This window comes from Salmo trutta, chromosome 7 (assembly GCF_901001165.1).
Source record: "Salmo trutta chromosome 7, fSalTru1.1, whole genome shotgun sequence".
NCBI lineage: Eukaryota > Metazoa > Chordata > Actinopteri > Salmoniformes > Salmonidae > Salmo > Salmo trutta.
The window spans coordinates 23,412,542-23,433,027 of NC_042963.1; the positions used below are offsets into that span (position 1 = coordinate 23,412,542).

At 42.5% G+C, this 20,486-nt stretch overlaps 1 protein-coding gene across 1 annotated transcript in view; it reads right to left on the reverse strand.

Annotated features, from left to right (window-relative positions):
- Positions 1–20,486, reverse strand: part of cspg4 (chondroitin sulfate proteoglycan 4) — a 105,184-nt gene that overhangs the window by 17,245 nt on the left and 67,453 nt on the right. The window contains exons 3-5 of the mRNA XM_029758457.1: positions 16,133–19,696; positions 4,941–5,411; positions 247–423 (exon numbers count right to left, since the gene is read on the reverse strand). Coding sequence (XP_029614317.1) covers positions 247–423; positions 4,941–5,411; positions 16,133–19,696 — 4,212 coding nt within the window. The remainder of the gene's footprint in view (positions 1–246; positions 424–4,940; positions 5,412–16,132; positions 19,697–20,486) is intronic.

Sequence of the window (20,486 nt, forward strand, 5' to 3'; positions counted from 1 at the left end):
AAAACATAAATGATAGCATAGATGAACAAACAAAAAACAGACAAATAAACAAACAAACACTGTCAACTTCTGACAAGTATAATGGTTTTGGAGTGTCCTAAATGTGTGCACTAAACTAGAGCATAAAACAAATACGTTTGTATTGGTTCTGGTGAAATACAGTACATTGCAATTAAAAGGAGTTTGCACTCATCAAATATATAGTTATCAGTAGTCGACTGTTGTGGTAAACCGACAGCTCAGTACCTCCAGTCCCGTGTTGCGTGTCAGTTTAGGTGCCTCATCGTTGACCGGGAAGACGGTGACAGTGAAGGTAACGGGGAGGCTGCGGCGCTCTATCTCATAGGCTGAGGCAGAGAGCGTGAAACTGTCCTCGCCGCTTTCCGTGCTGTCATGTAAGTAGTAGATGTGTCCAAGTTTCACCTGTAGAGAACAAAAGGGGCCGTGGGGGTCACACAGACTAGTCAGTTCTCCTGTCACACAATGGTGGTAGGCAAAGAGAATTGGCAGAATGGACACAGTGGTGTTGTTTAATCCCAGTCTCAAGCAAAGCTATAATAGCTCCTGTGTCTAGGAATGTTTAGGCAAAATTTGGCAACCTTTGGGCAAAACATTTTGGACTAAGGTGATAATTCAAAATGTTGATCACTACCTTATCATGTTGGAAGTTTGTTACACTCAAACAAAAAGCAATTATTAGTGTGTGTAAAATATATCATGCACATGTTTTGGAGATGGATGGATCAACAATATTCTATCAAGGTCTTCATATTACAGTATTTTGGAGTCCAGAGGACAGACAGACAATGGATCACTGTGTCTTTCTCTCCCTCTACTGATCAATAACATAGGTGACCCGTTTCAGGAAACTAGGCGTACAGTATGTCGCAAGTCACAACTTCACAGGAGAGCCATTTGAATGTTTTTTTTTTATCAAAATGCGTTGTTTGGCAGAAATGCCTTCTGGAACATGTGAACTTTCATGCTCCTTAATAACAAACTTGTATGCCATCTGTAAATACGAATACAATTGTTAAATTACGAGCCTTGTTGGTTAAGCCACAGAAAAAGTCAGCAACCTTCCCACTAGCCATGATTGGCTGAGATAATGAGTTGGCTGGACATGCCGAGAGAGGAGTTCGGATTGGTCTGCCATATGGAAGGCTTTTGTCTATTTGAGCTGGTGATAATCTTGTCGAACGCGGCTTTTAAAAAAATGTATTATGTAGTGGAGCTGTGTAAGGGTTGCTCTCCACTTTCTGGAGGATTGAGTTTTGAAATCTGTTGCGCGAGAGTATGATAGCCAAAGAGATGGAGAAGACACCTGTCTCTGGATTACATCTTCAAACTAAGGGCAACTGTGGCATGGCATCCGTGACAGGGAGACGCATCCATCATACATGATGATGAATACGGGTAAGATAGTCTAGCTAGCTACATTTTCAGATATTACACAATTCTCATTTAGACAGAAAGTGGTTTCATTTCAAGCTCAAGTGTACTGTTAGCTAGCTAGCGTTAGCTGGCTGGCTCCCTAGCTAACATTACATGTATGACGTTATTATTCGTATCCCAGAGCCATTTGCTTTGCTAGTTAGAGCCTAATGTTATCTAGCTAACATTGAACCTGGTTGGTTAGGTCCCAGCAGATTCATGCAGGATAGTAACAACATGATTTGTCACTATGTTCATTGTTGTTTAACTAGCTAATGTTAGCTGGCTGGCTCTTTAGCAAACATTACATTAGGTGTGTGATCTTACACATTGTTTACCTAGCTATGTTCATTGTTTACCTAGCTAGCTACATGTCTGAAGCTAAAGTGTACAACACCCATTGAATATGGCCGGTGTCAGTAAATGTCAGCACAAAAGAGTAATGAAATTGTTGCCAGCAGGGCTGGTTAGGCTGTTTTCATGTTATCAAGAGGTAAACAAATCATCAGCCAGAGCGTCAAGAGCGAAACGAGATGGGTGGGGATAAAGCTTAAGAGGGTGTGAACAATGCTGAATGGGTGTAGACAAAGAAGAGCTCTTCACTAGATACCAAAATGTTCAAAGGCCATTTTCTCAAAAGTGAATTTACAGGTTTATCAACTTTCAAAGCAGAATTACTTTCCCATTGTTCCTCAAAAATGCAGTGTATGATATACCATTTTGTAGCTCTAAGTCTCTACCTTTATCCAATGTAAAAAACACAATTTCAAATTTTGCTACATAAGGCCAAATCCAGGTGGTGAATCACATAGGCTACATGTTAGTGTAGGCCACTTCGTCAGACGATCTTGATGTTCTGATATGCAAATACACAGGTGAGGTATTTTTTAAATCATAATACCTAAATAAGACCGGGGGACCTGATCCTAAATCAGCACTCCTACTCTAAGAATACAGTCCTACAGTCCAACTGTTTGTGAATACAGGCCCTGAGTATTTGAGGAAATGCATACAGAAGCATTGTTTCCGATGAATGGGTAGGACTTCCTATTTAGTCTACACGCAGGGGAGCATGACTTGGTGGTGAGAGGGGCCTGCTGCACCACAACTGTAGTAGGGAGATTCAAATTGATCCAAGATGGAAGCCAACTAACTGGAAAAACACTTAGTTTCATTACTGATCGGAGAAAGTGAGCGGGAAAATCAGCCTCTGCTCAAGGACAATTAAACAATGAATGGCTCTTGTTCGACATGTGGCCTGTCACATTTTTCCATGCTGAGATACAATGTGGTGTTCTGATATTTTTATTGGTGACAGTCATTCAACTTTACCACAGTATGTGGGAGAGCTTTGCTAATTCAGGATAGTGTTTGTACAGCATCAAACAGGTCAATGCTCGGCTGCTGTGTGTGTCTGTGTGTGTGCATGCGTGCATGATGTTGTGGTGTGTTTGTGCATGCATGCGTGGATGTGGATGTGATTTTAATGAGTGCTTCGATCAGATGGAGGCTCCATGTTTATAGAAGCAACACCATTCCTGATGAAACTCCTCTCTCTGCACCTGGTTGAGCTTGTTTATCGTACCTTTGGTAGTCTAGAATGTTCCACTTCCAAGTCAGTTAGTTTACAAAGCTCTCAACATCACAACAAAAGTCAATATAGTGGCTCTTCTAGAAAACAGTGTTTAAATTATCTCTGACCTTTCTGACACACCCTTCATCATGTAATGTACTATGTTCCTATGTTACATGTTACAATACTACTTACTGTATGTTCTGTTCCTATGTTATATGTGCAGTACATGCAAGTAGCTATTGACATTCTTGTGGCCTCTTTAATTCATACTTATGATGACTACCAGTCTATAATGAGAAGTGCCAACCACTTCAGCTACAGGAGTAAAGCTCCCTCACTCTCATTTTCTCCACTGTATCTCCTACATGCAGTAAGCTACAATACTCTGACATAACCTCACAAACTTCCCCTGCGTGACGAAGAGTTTATCCCGAAAATGTCTTTACGCAGCAATTAAGCCAATATGAGTTTCGCGGAGTAGTGGGCCCTGAACATGAAAAGCATCGCTGAGCATGAAAAGAACCACTGCTCCCACATGAGTGAGTCAAGAAATTCCAAATCATGTCCGATAATGAGTCCAAGCATATCCATCTTTCATTTACAAACAATTATGCTCTGGTTCTAATCCTGCCTCAACCGAGTCAAGTCTGCAGATTTACTTCTAAATGTGGTACTCATTTGGAGAAGTGTTGTGTTTTGTCCTCTAAACTTTTTTTGGGTCGTCCTTGCATAACATGAAAAAAACTCACTGACGATGTACAGAGAGAGTGCACACAAAAATACACCGATCCAGAGAGAAAACATGTCCAGGATGGCAGACGATTATGTCAAAGTTTTTCCCCCACATTTTCTCCTCTAAAAATCTAAATCAGATTAACCTGAATCATGGCTATGCGCTTGTCCCAGTTGAATTGAAACACATAGTGGGGTCTTTCAGAAAGTCTGTCTGGGGGCAAAGCGTGGGAGGGCTGTGTGCACATGCCTTATTATAGGAATATATGGGCCAGTTTATTTTGGCTTCGGGCTGCCGAACATCACCGTCAGTTTTTCCACAACCCTTTCAGAAGAGTAGTGTATGAGTGAGGAGAAGAGCTGAGCTATACACGTAGCAGGCAAGCCGTAAGTGGAGTGACTCACAAGCTCCACTAGGCTCCCTGGTACATACAGAATGCATGAGGCTTTTCCACCACAAGTGACCACTCATGTCTCCTTTTCATTCTTTCCAAGTGCTAGGCCTCAGGACCACATGGTTGGAGGCTAGACAACTCACAGTCTCACATACTGTAGTTTCTCTCTATCTAATACTACGGACAGAATCATAAAACAGCAGAGACGCATCACACAGAATAGTGAGCAGCTACTGTGAAAAGAGTTACTAAGCAAACAACAGCAAAGTGAACTTAATGTGGCCTTGGCTGTCTTCGCGAACAACCAGCAAGATCAAAGTCAGGGAAGGTGGATATTATTCTGTGAGCATCTTGTAATTAAGACACAGAAAATGCTATGGTGCATATAAATTATATGGCTTGTGGTCTGGTGGGACTCGGTTTGTTTCCAAACAAGTCAAAACGGAAAAGTCAAACTCCATTTTCAATTAAACTAACGAATCCCTTTTTGTGTTGTATTTTCTCATGGTTCCTTCTCTTCAGAACGATTAACAAACAAATAACACTTAAAATGTGGGGAGAGAGAGTAGCTCAATTCCTGGCATCTAAATAGAAATGTTATGTTTTTTAAGTCCTTGATCATTTGAATTTGAATAAATATACTGTCTTTATCACAGGGTGTGACACATACCAGAGTCCACCTCTTAACAGTTGATATGGATATGTGTACTTTTGAATTAGCTAATGAACTAACTCAATCAATCCATCAACAAACCAACCACCCGCCTACCCCCTCCAAAACAAAACCTATGAAAAGCACTCACCTCCTCCCAGGTAAAGAAGGTGAGCTCTTGTTCGTCACCATCCAAGTAGCGGATATCCCCATGCTGCGGTGGCTCCTCTACGACGAAGTCCACGTTGACCGCACTGTAGAAAGGGTGAGAGATATTCAGGAGCTCAGTGGTAAGGGCCATCCCGCCGCCCTCCCTCACACTGAAGTTGTGGGCCTGGATGGGGATGAGGCGAGGCACAATGTCCACCATCATCCGGAGGTCATCCACGGTGGTGAACCCGTTGCTGACGTCAGCCGCGAAGGCGTCACTGCCCTGGATGGAGGCGGAGACATAGAGGATGCGGCCCCTGTTGACATCCTCCTGGGTGAAGGAGTGGATGTAGTCCAGGATGGGCGCAGCCGTACTGTCCGAGTGGTTGGTCAGCATGACCACGTGGCCCAGACGAGGAGGCTCCTTGATTGTGAACACCATCTCAGAGGGCAGGATGTCTGCTTGTTCCACCTGGGGGGAGAAAGTTGGGAGACCATGTACAGATTCACTTTCAAGTCTTGACTTATTAAATGGTCGTACTTACATGGTTGTAGAACACCTATGTTATAGCTATGCATTTACATGGTAATTAGATGGACAGGTGCAGTGTGTGACTATGTTGTAAGTAGCCTACACATTGTTACACAGTATTTACAACTTACAATTTACCATGTAAATACACATTTTAAGGACACTTATGTAAAGTTGGACCAGTTACTTCAGTCAGTACATTCCATATACATTCAGTCAATTTGTTCCACCACCACTGTAAAAACCTTCTGCTACTAAGATGAGCACATCAATGTACCGTAGCATTTACTATGTCTTCCCTTATGTTGTATGACAGAAGTAGGCCTATATTTACAATAACAGTATACTAAAGGTTTTTACAACCTATCAATTCAGGTAATGGAATAAACAGACATTCTCCACTGACTTTGATTCATTGCTTATGAATTACATTTGATGCACAATAGTTTTTCATCTAAAGACCTCATAACTTGATTGATTAAAGAAGATTCAGGGTCTGGCACTTTTGTGGCCTGATTGAAGCGCTTCTGAAAACAAGTACCTTTCAAAATAGGCAAAAGCTGCATCTTAAAGCTAGTTGATTATTGATTATAGTTGATTATTTGAATCAGCTGTGTAGTGCTAGGGCAAAAAGCAAAACGTGCATCCCTATGGGTCCCGAGGACTGAGTTTGGGAAACCCTGGGATAAAGGGAGATGCTTTGCCTCAGGGATAAATCATTTCTGGAATAGTTGACTGTTCTACCATCTATAATCACAAAATTAGTCACAAATACACATTTTTCCTATGTGAATTAGGCATGGAGCACTTACTATGACTCATAGCTATACGGTCTTAAAAAAACTCCCTATTTTTGGTCACTTGGGAAAGCTTGGTATTGATATCTAAAAAACGATATTATTTTACGCTAATTTGGTGCCAGGCGCGCCGGTTTTAGTGTGGCAAGAACTGCAACCCTGCAGATTTTTTTCACTTTCAACAGTTTGCATGTGTATCAAGAGTGGTCCACCACCCAAAGCACATCCAGACAACTTGACACAACCGTGGGAATCATTGGTTCTCCAACTAAAAGTGAGAATGCACTTCAAGTAAGCTCCACAAAAGCCATGGTCAATAGGGCCACATTTAAAGGACAACCTGAGCTTTGTTTGACATTTCTCAATAATGCATTCAATGTCTGTACATCTTGGTCCATCTTAAGTCAATACCGAGAAAAGAACAGAACAAGGTCCTCTGAGAAATTGAACTTTAAATATGAAGCACAATTTCCAATATGTTTCCTCACAAATCGATATTCTTCACAATATTACTTAACAAATCGAGGTGAAAACAGGAATGCAATATGCATTGGAAAAAATTTAACTTCATCAATATCCTCTCAAGATGAAGTGCACTCGTGTTCATCTTCGAAACAACACGATTCCAGATATATCCTTAGGGTGTACTTAGTGAGTGTTTCCCACACTAAATAGACTATAATTAAGTATATAAACAAGATTAAAAGCGCCTTCGGAAAGTATTCAGACCCCTTGACCTTTTCCACATTTTGTTACGTTACAGCCTTATTCTAAAATGGATTAAATAAAAACAATTCCTCAGCAATCTACACACAATACCCCATGATGACAAAGTGAAAACAGGTTTTTAGACATTTTTGCAAATGTATTATAAATGTACTACAAGAAATCTGCCTCCAGAAGTAAAAGCTTCTCCCAAGTGGGTGTGACACCTACTCCCGTTGCCTGCTGCACTGCTGCTTAGATTCCACTTGGCGATCTGTTCATCGTCTGCCCTGGTTGTCTTCCCCTGTCTGGTACAGGTACCCCCACTACAGTCCCCCCACCTCTCTCCCGAGCTTTTGCTTCCCTCCAGCACACAGGCACTGTTGGGGCGAGTGACTCTGGACTTACAATGGCTAGCCCCAAGTCGTTATATATTTTATATTTTTCTTCCTCATTTTACTATTTTGCTATTTGCCTCATGACTCCTGCATGCTTTGTTGACTACGAACTTTCTTTCCCCAACCGTGGGACAGACTATGTTTGTTCCCACACTCGGGACTCTGACTCTCTATTGGTTACACAGACTTTTGGCCTCCCATCTTATTCTAATCACCTCTCGCCGGCTTTGTATTCATGTTACCTGATGAAATTGCTGTACAATATGATCTTGTTGCCATCTGATGCACATCTTGATCCCCTCTGTCGAAGACACTTGGACCTTCTTTTTTGATATTTTCAGTGGTGTTGTTAAGAAACACACCCCCATAAAGAAAATTATAATTAAAAACAGGTTCAGCCCCTGGTTCGACCGTGATATTGCAGTTACTCCACCTCAAGAACTGCATTTGGCGCAAGGCTCGGCACACGCATACTCAGGCTGACTGGCTCTCGTTCAGGCAAATGAGAAATAAGTGCACTTAGGCTATCCGGAAGGACAAAGTTAGTTACTTTAAGGAGCAGTTCTCTCTCTGTGGGTCTAACCCCAAGAAGTTCTGGAAAACAGTTAAAGACCTGGAGTTTAAACCCTCCTCACAGCTACACATGTCCCTTAAAGTTGATGATGTGGTTGTTACTGACAAGAAGCACATGGCTGAGCTCTTTAATCACCACTTCACTAACCTGTTGGGGCTAGGGGGCAGTATTTGCACGGCCGGATAAAAAACGTACCCGATTTAATCTGGTTACTACTCCTGCCCAGTAACTAGAATATGCATATAATTGTTTGATTTGGATAGAAAACACCCTAAAGTTTCTAAAACTGTTTGAATGGTGTCTGTGAGTATAACAGAACTCATTTGGCAGGCCAAAACCTGAGAAGATTCCAAACAGGAAGCGCTCTCTCTGACCATTTCATGGCCTTCTTGATCATCTCTAACCAAAATAGGGGATCTCTGGCATAACGTGACATTTTCTAACGCTCCCATAGGCTCTCAGAAGGCGCCAGAAAGATGAATGGTGGCTTTGCAGGCCCTGGCTGAAAAACATTAGCGCATTTTGATAGTGGTCGATCAGAGTACAATGAGACTGAGGCGCGTGCACGAGGCGACCCCATGTTTTTATTTTCTCTGTCTTTGAACTAAAACAGGGTTTCCCGGTCGGAATATTATCGCTTTTTTACGAGAAAAATGGCATAAAAATTGATTTTAAACAGCGGTTGACATGCTTCGAAGTACGGTAATGGAATATTTACAATTTTTTTGTCACGAAACGCGTCGGGCGCGTCACCCTTCTTTACCCTTCGGATAGTGTCTTGAATGCACGAACAAAACGCCGCTATTTGGATATAACTATGGATTATTTGGGACCAAACCAACATTTGTTATTGAAGTAGAAGTCCTGGGAGTGCATTCTGATGAAGAACAGCAAAGGTAATCAAACTTTTCTAATAGTAAATCGGAGTTTGGTGAGTACCACACTTGGTGGGTGTCAAAATAGCTAGCCTGTAATGGCCGGGCTATCTACTCAGAATATTGCTAAATGTGTTTTCACCGAAAAGCTATTTTAAAATCGGACATAGCGAGTGCATAAAGGAGTTCTGTATCTATAATTCTTAAAATAATTGTTATGTTTTTTGTGAACGTTTATCGTGAGTAATTTAGTAAATTCACCGGAAGTGTTCGGTGGGAATGCTAGTCACATGCTAATGTAAAAAGCTGGTTTTTGATATAAATATGAACTTGATTGAACAAAACATGCATGTATTGTATAACATGATGTCCTAGGGTTGTCATCTGATGAAGATCATCAAAGGTTAGTGCTGCATTTAGCTGTGGTTTGGGTTTATGTGACATTATATGCTAGCTTGAAAAATGGGTGTCTGATTATTTCTGGCTGGGTACCCTGCTGACATAATCTAATGTTTTGCTTTCGTTGTAAAGCCTTTTTGAAATCGGACAGTGTGGTTAGAGAGAGTCTTGTCTTTAAAATGGTGTAAAATAGTCATATGTTTGAGAAATTGAAGTAATAGCATTTCTAAGGTATTTGAATATCGCGCCACGGGATTCCACTGGCTGTTGAGTAGGTGGGACAATTTCGTCCCACATACCCTAGAGAGGTTAAACAGCGTTTGACATGCTTCGAAGTACGGCAAGCGTCCCACCTAGCCCATAGAGGTTAAGGTTGATGCCCCTATTATCGGCAAGCCTATCTCCGACCTTTTTAACTTGTCTCTCCTTTCTGGGGAAGTTCCCATTGCTTGGAAGGCAGCCACGGTTCGTCCTTTATTTAAAGGGGAGATCAAGCTGATCCTAAATCTTACAGGCCTATTTCTATTTTGCCTTGATTATCAAAAGTGTTGGAAAAACGTGTCAATAGTCAACTGAGTGGCTTTCTTGACGTCTATAGTACTCTCTTTGGTATGCAATCTGGTTTCCGCTCAGGTTATGGATGTGTCACTGCAACCTTAAAGGTCCTCAAGGATGTCACCATTGCCCTTGATTCTAAGCAATGTTGTGCTGCTATTTTTATTGACTTGGCCAACGCTTTTGAAAGGGTAGACGATTCCATTCATGTGGGCCGGCTAAGGAGTATTGGTGTCTCTAAGGGGTCTTTGGCCTGGTCTTTGGCCTGGCTTGTATAAAGTCAGAAAAGCTGCTGTCTCAGCCACTGCCTGTCACCAAGGGAGTACCCCAAGGCTCAATCCTAGGCCACACGCTCTTCTCAATTTACATCAACAACATTGCTCAGGCAGTAGGAAGCACTCTCATCCATTTATATGCAGATGCTACAGTCTTCTACTCAGCTGGCCCATCCCCGAATTGTGTGTTAAATGCTCTATAACAAGCTTTCTTAGTGTCCAACAAGCTTTCTCTACCCTTAACCTTGTTCTGAACACCTCCAAAACAAAGGTCATGTGGTTCGGTAAGAAGAATGCCCCTCTCCCCACAGGTGTGATTACTACCTCTGAGGGTTTAGAGCTTGAGGTAGTCACCTCATAGAAGTACTTTGGCATATGGTTAGATGGTACACTGTCCTTATCTCAGCACATATCAAAGCTGCAGGCTAAAGTTAAATCTAGACTTGGTTTCCTCTATCGTAATCGCTCCTCTTTCCCCGCAGCTGCCAAACTAACCCTGATTCAGATGACCATCCTGCAGGTAAGGGTGCTCTCGAGTGGCAAGATGTTCTTTACCATTTGGCCATCAGATATGCCACCAATGCTCCTTATAGGACACATCACTGTACTCTATACTCCTCTGTAAAATGGTCATTTCTGTATACCCGTCGCAAGACCCACTGGTTGATGCTTATTTATAAAACCCTCTTAGGCCTCACTCCCCCCTATCTGAGATATCTACTGCAGCCCTCATCCTCCACATACAACACCCGTTCTGCCTGTCACATTCTGTTAAAGGTCCCTAAAGCACACACATCCCTGGGTCGCTCGTCTTTTCAGTTCACTGCAGCTAGCGACTGGAACGAGCTGCAACAAACACTCAAACTGGACAGTTTTATCTCAATCTCTTCATTCAAAGACTCAATCATGGACACTCTTACTGACAATTGTGGCTGCTTTGCGTGATGTATTGTTGTCTCTACCCTCTTTCCCTTTGTGCTGTTGTCTGTGCCCAATAATGTTTGTACCATGTTTTGTGCTGCTACCATGTTGTGTCGCTACCATGCTGTTGTCATGTTGTGTTGCTACCATGCTGTGTTGTCATGTGTTGCTGCCTAGCTATGTTGTTGTCTTAGGTCTCTCTTTATGTAGTGTTGTCTCTCTTGTCGTGATGTGTGTTTTGTCCTACAGTTGATGTCGGATGTTTACATACACGTTAGCCAAATAATTTTTTTTCACAATTCCTGACATTTAATCCTAGTAAAAATTCCCTGTCTAAGGTCAGTTAGGATCACCACTTTATTTTAAGAATGTGAAATGTCAGAATAATAGCAGAGAGAATTATTTATTTCAGCTTTTATTTCGTTCATGACATTCCCAGTGGGTCAGAAGTTTACATAAACTCAATTAGTATTTGGTAGCATTGCCTTTAAATTGTTTAACTTGTGTCAAACGTTTCAGATAGCTTCCCACAATAAGTTGGTGAATTTTGGCCCATTCCTCCTGACAGAGCTGGTGTATCTGAGTCAGGTTTGTAGGCCTCCTTGCTCGCACACACTTTTTCAGTTCTGCCCAAAGATTTTCTTTGGGATTGAGGTCAGGGCTTTGTGATGGCCACTCCAATACCATGACTTTGTTGTCCTTAAGCCATTTTGCCACAACTTTGGAAGTATGCTTGGGGTCATTGTCCATTTGGAAGACCCACTTGTGACCAAGCTTTAACTTCCTGACTGATGTCTTGAAATGTTGCTTCAATATATCCACATAATATATTTCCTTCCTCATGTTGCCATCTATTTTGTGAAGTGCACCCCCACAACATGATGCTGCCACCCCCGTGCTTCATGATTAGGATGGTGTTCTTCGGCTTGCAAGCCTCCCCCTTTTTCCTCCAAACATAACGATGGTCATTATGGCCAAACAGTTATATGTTTGTTTCATCAAACCAGAGGACAAGGATGAACCAGACTTGTGGAGGTCTACAATTTTATTTCTGAAGTCTTGGCTGATTTCTTTTGATTTTCCCATGATGTCAAGCAAAGAGGCACTGAGTTTTAAGGTAGGCCTTGAAATACATCCACAGGTACACCTCCAAATGACTCAAAAGATGTCAATTAGCCTATCAGAAGCTTCCAAAGCCACGACATCATTATCTGGAATTTTCCTAGCTCTTTAAAGGCACAGTCAACTTAGTGTATGTAAACATCTGACCCACTGGAATACAATGAATTATAAGTGAAATAATCTGTCTGTTAACAATTGTTGGAAAAATTACTTGTGTCATGCACAAAGTAGATGTCCTAACCGACTTGCCAAAACTACAGTTTGTTAACAAGAAATTTGTGGAGTGGTTGAAAAATTTGTCTTAATGATTCCAACCTAAGTGTATGTAAACTTCCGACTTCAACTGTATATTTATATTGTATTTTTATTTTTTATTTTAATCCCAGCCCCCTTCCCCGCAAGATTCCTTTTGCCTTTTGGTAGGCCGTCATAGTAAATAAGAATTTATTCTTCACTGACTTGCCTAGTTAAATAAAGGTTAAATAAATAAAATAAATAATTAAATAATAAACAGAAATACTTCATTTACATAAGTATTCAGACCCTTTGCTATGAGACTCGAAATTGAGCTCAGGTGCATCACGATTCCTTTGATCATCCTTGAGATTTTTCTGAAACTTTACTGGAGTCCACCTGTGGTAAACTCAATTGACTGTACATGATTTGGAAAGGCACATACCTGTCTATATAAGGTCCCACAGTTGACATTGCATGTCAGAGCAAAAACCAAGCGATGAGGTCAAAGTAATTGTCCGTAGAGCTCTGAGACAGGTTTGTGTCGAGGCACAGCTCCGGGGAAGGGTACCAACACATTTCTGCAGATTTATTTTTTTACATTAAAACCAAAAATGTATCCTTTGTTTAACTAGGCAAGTCAGTTAAGAATAAATTTACAATGACGACCTACCCTGGCCCAAATCTGGACGACGCTGGGCCAGTTGTGCGCCGCTCTATGGGACTCCCAATCACGGTTGGATGTGATACAGCCTGGATACAAACTAGGGACTGTAGTGATGCCTCTTGCACTGAGATGCTGTACCTTAGACCACGGCGCCACTCGGGAGCCTTGAAGGTCCCCAAGAACACAGTGGCCTCCATAATTCTTAAATGAAGTTTATAACCACCAAGACTCTTCCTAGAGCTGGCCACCTGGCCAAACTGAGCAATAAGGGGAGAAGGGTCTTGGTCAGGGAGGTGACCAAGAACCCGATGGTCAGTCAGACCGAGCTTTAGAGCTCCTCTGTGGAGATCAGAGAACGTTAAAGAAGGACAACAATCTCTGCAGCCCTCCACCAATCTGGCCTTTATGGTAGAGTGGCCAGACGGAAGCCGCTCCTCAGTAGAAGGCACATGACAGCCCACTTGGAGTTTGCTAAAAGGCACCTAAAGGACACTCAGACCATGAAAAACAAGATTCTCTGGTCTGATGAAACCAAGATGGCCTGAATGCCAAGGGTCACGTCTGGCACCATCCTGGCACCATCCTTACGGTGAAGCACGGGGTGTGGCAGCATCATGATGTGGGGATGTTTTTTCAGTGGCAGGGACTGGGAGACTAGTCAGGATTGATGCAAACATGAACGGAGCAAAGTACAGAGAGAGATCCTTGATGACCACCTGCTCCAGAGCACACAGGACCTCAGACTGGGCCGAAGGTTAACCTTCCAACAGGACAACGACCTAAGCACACAGCCAAGACAATGCAGGAGTGGCTTTAGGACAAGTCTCTGAATGTCCTTGATTGGCCCAGCCAGAGCCCAGACTTGAACCCAATCGAACATCTCTGGAGAGACCTGAAAATAGCTGTGCAGCAACACTCCCCATCCAACCTGATCTTGAGAGGATCTGCTGAGATGAATGGGAGAAACTCCCCAAATAGAGGTGTGACAAGCTTGTAGCGTGATACCCAAGAAGACTCGATGCTGTAATCGCTGCCAAAAGTCCTTCAACAAAGTACTGATTAAAGGGTCTGAATACTCATGTAAATGTGATATTTCAGTTTTGAATGTTTAATAGATTAGGAAAAAAATTCTAAAAACATGTTTTTGCTATGTCTTTATGGGGTATTGTGTGTAGATTGATGATGGGGAAAAAATGATTTAATCAATTTTAGAATAAGGCTGTAACGTAACAAAATGTGGAAAAAGTCAATGGGTCAGTATATTTCCGAAGCGAAGGCGCAGTATTCCTGATTTCCTAATTTACATCAGGGACGGGGGTTACACATCACATCTACACCACGTTTATGTGATTACTGTATGTCATGTGAAACTGAGAGTCTGCTCCACAGAGACAACATAAACAAAAAGTGAATTTATAAACACTGTGAATGAATTGAAGAATTCTTCAATGAACAGGATGAATGAATGAACAATAAATGTACAAGTGTACTCGGGCTGCACAATTAATCGAATTCAGATCGAAATTGCGATATTGACATGTGCAATATTCATATCGCAAGAGGCTATGATTTTCTACTTTATTTGACACTCTGTTAATTAATACAACAAAAACTAGATTATGGTACCTCTTCCAACGAGATGCACTAGTCTGTTTATTCACTCTCTACATATCCAGAGCATACTGACCAATCACAAGCGGCCTCTCTTACTCTCTGCATGGTATGCACTTGCTGGCCAATCACATGCATCGCCCAGTTAGGTGCTGGTGAGGAGAGGAAGGTCTTTACCAAAGACAGTACAGTATGAAGTTTAGGAACTCTGTGGCTTTGCATCAGTGAGTGTTCGAAACATGAGGGCTGCGAGTGCTAATGAGAACGTTGATTTGGTGCCAAAGAAGGCACATCTTCAGTAGTATGGCAGTATTTTGGCTAAAGGCAAACCGATGTCAACGCAATGCAAGTGTTGTGCAAAAAAATGCCTCAGAGTTATGGGAACAGCACGAGGCATCACAACAAACGTATTCAATCATTTGAAGTTAACCATCCCCTACTTTACAACGATTGTACTGTACAAAAAAAGTGCCCAACAGCAGCAAAGCAACTTAGCCACAACCAGCCACCTACGTTCAACAGGCATTGATTGCAGATGGGTTTTCAAGTGTAATGCCCTACAAAAAAATACCCTGTGCAGACACAGAAACCACAGAAGCTAACACATAGCCAAAGACATGGTTCCTAGCTACACAGTCAGCAAAGACCGCTTCAAGAAGATGATAAACAAGCTGGAAAGGAGATACAAGATTCCATCTCGCACATATTTCTCCCAAGTTGTCATCCCAACACTGTATAACAAAATTAAGGGAGAAGTTGAAACACGTCTCGTTGAATAACTGGACCAGACTCCAATGTTTTGGACACAGGCTGCACCTTGCAATTGGTAGGCTACACGTTACATGTTTTTAAGGCTTAGAATTTCAATTATAATAATTATTAAGCCTACTTATACATAATTGCACAATCATAAGTTTCCTATTCCATCTGCAGGCTATGGCTGCCTGAATAAATAATTAACTTAGGTTATTTAGGAACTCTTAATGGTAAAATAGGAACTCATAATGTTATTCATTCATTTATTAAGAAATGCACACTATATTTTGATGATCATTGTAAAACATTTTGTTAATATGTTGGTGTAAGAATACTATCTATTATCATATGTAGCCTTTAACAATGTTGGAAAATATTTGTTTCATTTGGTTTTGTATTCAGTTAGCACAGTATGTAGTCATTCATATGATCTCATTTTAGAAGTGATGTTCTCTACCCTGACTCTTGTTTTAACTAAGTCTGACGTTTTCACCCAAGTGCTTCGAAAATCGCAATTCATAATCGCAATTGCAATATCTTCCCCCAAGAAATCGCAATTAGATATTTTATCCAGATCGTGCAGCCATAAAGTGTACATACTGTTGAGGATGCATGCTTGGGTACTTGCAACTCTAATGACTGCTTCATAAGCACAATTACAGTCTACTAAGTCACTCAGTTGGCGGTATTGTAATAGATTCAAGAACAAACAGTAGGTAAAGGTGGAAGTTAACGATTGGTAAACATAGAGGGGAATATAATGTAAACATACCTTAAGATGATCCTGGTTGATCACGGTGTGCTCTCCCTCATAGGAGATGATGACCTCGTTGGTGATGACCTCAGGCTCTGACAGATAGCCTTGCTTGAAGATCTTTATTCTGAATGTGCCCTCCTCAGAAAATCCTTTCGCTTCCACAGTGAAGCCAAATGAGTCCTTGGAGCTCAGACTCTGGTCGTTATGCTCGTAGGACACCACACCCTTTTTCAGATCCTCCTGTGTGAACCAAGAGGCCTCAATCCCACTCACGATGATCTTCCCATCACTAGGGGGTGATGTCACTTGGTACCTAATGTCACTGGCGTCTCTTATGTCCATGTTGGACTCTGCACTCAACAGACTGGTGTTGAGCGTCTTTGTGCTTCCATGGTCCATGACAACCATAGTGTTGTTCACCACATGGAGGTAGGCCTCACCAGCCTGGATCTGCAGCAGGGCTGTGGTCTTATGCAGGCCATCAGAAACCTGGAGCTGGAAGCGCTCACGGTCTGCCCCATGGTGCACAAATAGAACATTCTGGTCTTTCATGTCCGCTTGAGTGAAACGAAAGAGTGGCTGCGAGGGGTCTGATGGGGAGACAATATTTCCTGAGAGAATGCCTGTGCGAACAAAGACCAACTGGGTATCATTGAACCCTGAGTCATCGTCCCTGAAGAGGATATCTTCTGTGGTCAGCAAACGTTGTCCGTTTCGCACCACGTTGAAGGTTTTATCAACCACTCTAAGAGGCACATGGTCGTTCTTGGACTGAATAGATATTCTAAACATGCTGCTCATAGACTCTTGACCATCGATTCTGATGTTTTCACTTCCTGCTGCTTGCTCGAATACCAGGAAATAGAACTCATCATCATTAGACTCTGAGCCATCATGTTGGTAGATCAGCCTATCTAGATTCAGATCCTCATTGCTGAACATTCTAATGGCCCCGTCGAACCTGGGCTGTCCAGATGGGGACTCCCTGATGAGACGGCCATACTTGGGGTCTTGCGTCACCCTGTAAACAAAGTTTGTCGAGGTGGATGTCTGAACCCATAGATAGTCTTTGTTCAGAATATTCTCCCCGCCCTCCAAGACAACGAGTCTCTCATTTGTCAAAACAGGGGTGTCTGAATCAGCCTGGATCTTGATTGGGTAGGTATACATAGGGGAGTACTGATTCTCTGCAAAGACTCTGAACTGGAACTGGTCCTCATTAGCCACCGCCCTTTGCACCTGGACTCTATAGCTGACCTGGGCATTCCAGAGGTCCTGTTGGGTGAAACTGTCTCCCTCAACTAGCTTCCTGCCGGTCATTTGAAGAGTACCCAGTGTGGGGGTCTTCAGAAGGATGTATCTTATAGTTTCTGGGGCTACACTTTTTCCCTTCACTTCTGCTTCAAGTTCAGTGTGTTTTATTGCCTTTTGCTCTACCTTGCCTTCAATCTCAAGGGGAACTACTTGGGCCATTTTAACCTGGGAGGGTGTGATCTTGATCAAAAAAGTATTGTTCCATAGGGAAAACTGTCCAAGATGGACATCAAATTGAAAATGATCTGACACAATGTCCTCCAGGTCACTTGAGTCTGTGCTAACATATCTCAAGCGATCTTGCTCCAAATCTGACTGGTGAAAAGATGTCACCTGTTTGGGCAAACCATTGCTAGAAAGAACATGCAATTCACCATATCTCAGAGCCTGTGTGACATTAAACACAATATCTCCATTACGAGGGGTGGCAATGACGGCCAGGTTCTGGATCCCAATGGAAGAGTTGCTTCCCTGAGACAACAGAAGGCCAGTATTGGTCACAAGGCTCATTTGGGGCTGTGTAATGGACAGTTTAAAAGTGGTTGAATGACTTATGGATTGTCCGTCAGATACCTGTAGAGTTATCCCACCGCTCCCAGTTCTGTGGACAAAATATATATTGCCGTCTTTCAACTGCCTGCATGTGAACTCTTTGATACTTCTTCCTGGTTGCTGAGCATTTTCTAAGTAGCCAACCCCTCTGGGAGGTTCTGAGGTCACGGTGACAATCAATTCATCACAGCGAGTGTCCGAATCCACAATCTTGATAAGGTTGGGATTTAAGCGAGTGCGACCATTTTCTGTGATGGAAATGTCTCCTCCGCTTAGTTGTGGTGTGTCATTGACAGGTATGATCTCCACTGGGAGAATATACTGGTGAGGATTTTTAAGACATCCTGGAAGGTAACTGTTACTATGGGCAACCACCTCCAACTGGATCTGATCGCCATACTTTTCATTGCCGTCGTGGAGATACTTGATTTTCTTGTTGATCACATCCAGGAGTGTAAACTTTTTGATACGTCTGGTATTGATGTTCATATCTACGAGTCCGTACCAAGGGTCACTTTGTAGAGTGAAGATGATCTGGGATTGGCGGATTCCCACAGTGTTTAGGTCAAATGTAGGGCTAAGGTTGTTAATATCGAGAAAAGCTTCCCCACCCTCGGGCACAAGCAAAGGGTTGACTTCAATAAGTTTTGTAATGTTCCGGAAGGCCTCTGGTGTGTCGTCAGTTGGGTAGCAATGTCTTTCATTAGGGTCAGCGTCGACATATCGGATCCGAACAGGAGTCGTAGTTGTGGTTGCCTCAAGATCATAGTAACTTGAGTAGTCATAGTCCTCTCCCTCGCATTTCACATGGACGTCTTTGGTGACCAACGCATCCTGCAGGCTTCTGTCCTTTTGGTTCACTTTGATTTCTCCCATGCATCCGATAAAAGACTCAGATGTTATTTCCTCCTCCATACGAGACAAGCTAGTATCACGAAACACATCCTTCATCTTGCCCTGGATCCCCCCCATATACAGATTGCCAGCTAGATCCAATCGCTCTGAGCCCCTCAGAGGGAGCGAGGAAGGCTGGCTGTCCACATTAATCTCAAACACACTCGCATCTACAGTGACTCTGATCCTATGCCACTGATCATCATCTAGCTGTACTCTGGGGTTGTCCAGTACCACCATCCCACTCCCAAGGTCCACCACACCTTTTAGGTAACCGCCCACAACGCCAACAGCTATAAAGTCTGACTCTCGTCCAGGGTGGAAGGTGAGTAGGGCATCCTCGATGGTGGTCTTCATGAGAAACTCCAAGGTCCTTTCACTACCACTAGCCCCGCTCCAAGTAGGGAAGGACACAAATGAGTCTGGGCTGATAAAGCTGGTCGCCTCTCCATCACCAACCTCAAACTCACTGCTACAGGACTCCTTTGTATCATGGCAGTCAATGGGCTCGGAGTCGAAAATATCAAACTGATGGGACTCCAACTTGACATTGGTCATGCAACCGCGGAATGGAGGTATGGCATTGCTGAGATATGGGGCGTCTAAGTCTCCGGTGCCCCCCATGTAAACCCCCATGTCAATGTTGAGGTCCTCCTGGGTTTCAGGCACAGAGATGAAAGTGGAGAAGAGGTCATCGATCAGCATGGTCAGTTTGGCCTCCTGCATCGTGATAGACACCTTATGCTCCAGGAGGTTGTTCAGCTGCAGCCCCAGAGATGATGACAGCACCATCTCACCGGCCCCAAGGTTCATTCGCACCTTTGTGAAAAAAGAGAGAAGAGAAGTGTCATTGCTATTTTATGAAGCTCAATAATTGTATGTTTTTTGGACTGTCATTATATTCTTGAAAGGATTCCTTCCTCATAGCCTTTCTTCCCATGAACGATTATCTAAAAGGATTTGATAGATGATATCAAAGAGGAATCAATCTAGCATAGACTTGTGATTGTCTTTTTGGGGGCATATCTCTTTCACCTATCTTGTCCTTACAAACTGCTTCTTATGGATCAGAGGAGAACGGGGAAAGCATTTTAAGATTTTAATAATTGTGTGAGTAGCATCATAGCTTTCTTGTGATTCTATCATATTCAAATGTTATTAATAGCAAGCGCACCAGACCTCTAAAAACAATAAACCTTGTTTATTGTACACAATTTAGGGATTGTTTATGACAGCACATCTGATGCTAATTCAGTTCCTCACAGACTCTGCCAAGCAATTCATTATGGAATTAAAATGTCAGGAATCCCATTTTAAAGTGACAACCAGTAAAGCAATGTAGAATGATTTCAGAGTACCATCTAATTGAAACTGTCACATACATGCTTCTTTAATGAGCACACACCACCAGCCTGCTTTCACTTCTGTTATAATCTTTAAATGTATTAGGTTGAAGTACATTTTTGGTTTGGAAAGAGGAAAGTAACATCACAGATGCTGTTGTCAGTCTTTCAATTAAAATATAGGACATTTATAGGAAGTTTTAAGACAGGTGTCCTTTTTCTAATACTTTTAGTGCCTCATCTCCACAGGATAGAACCAGAGGTGG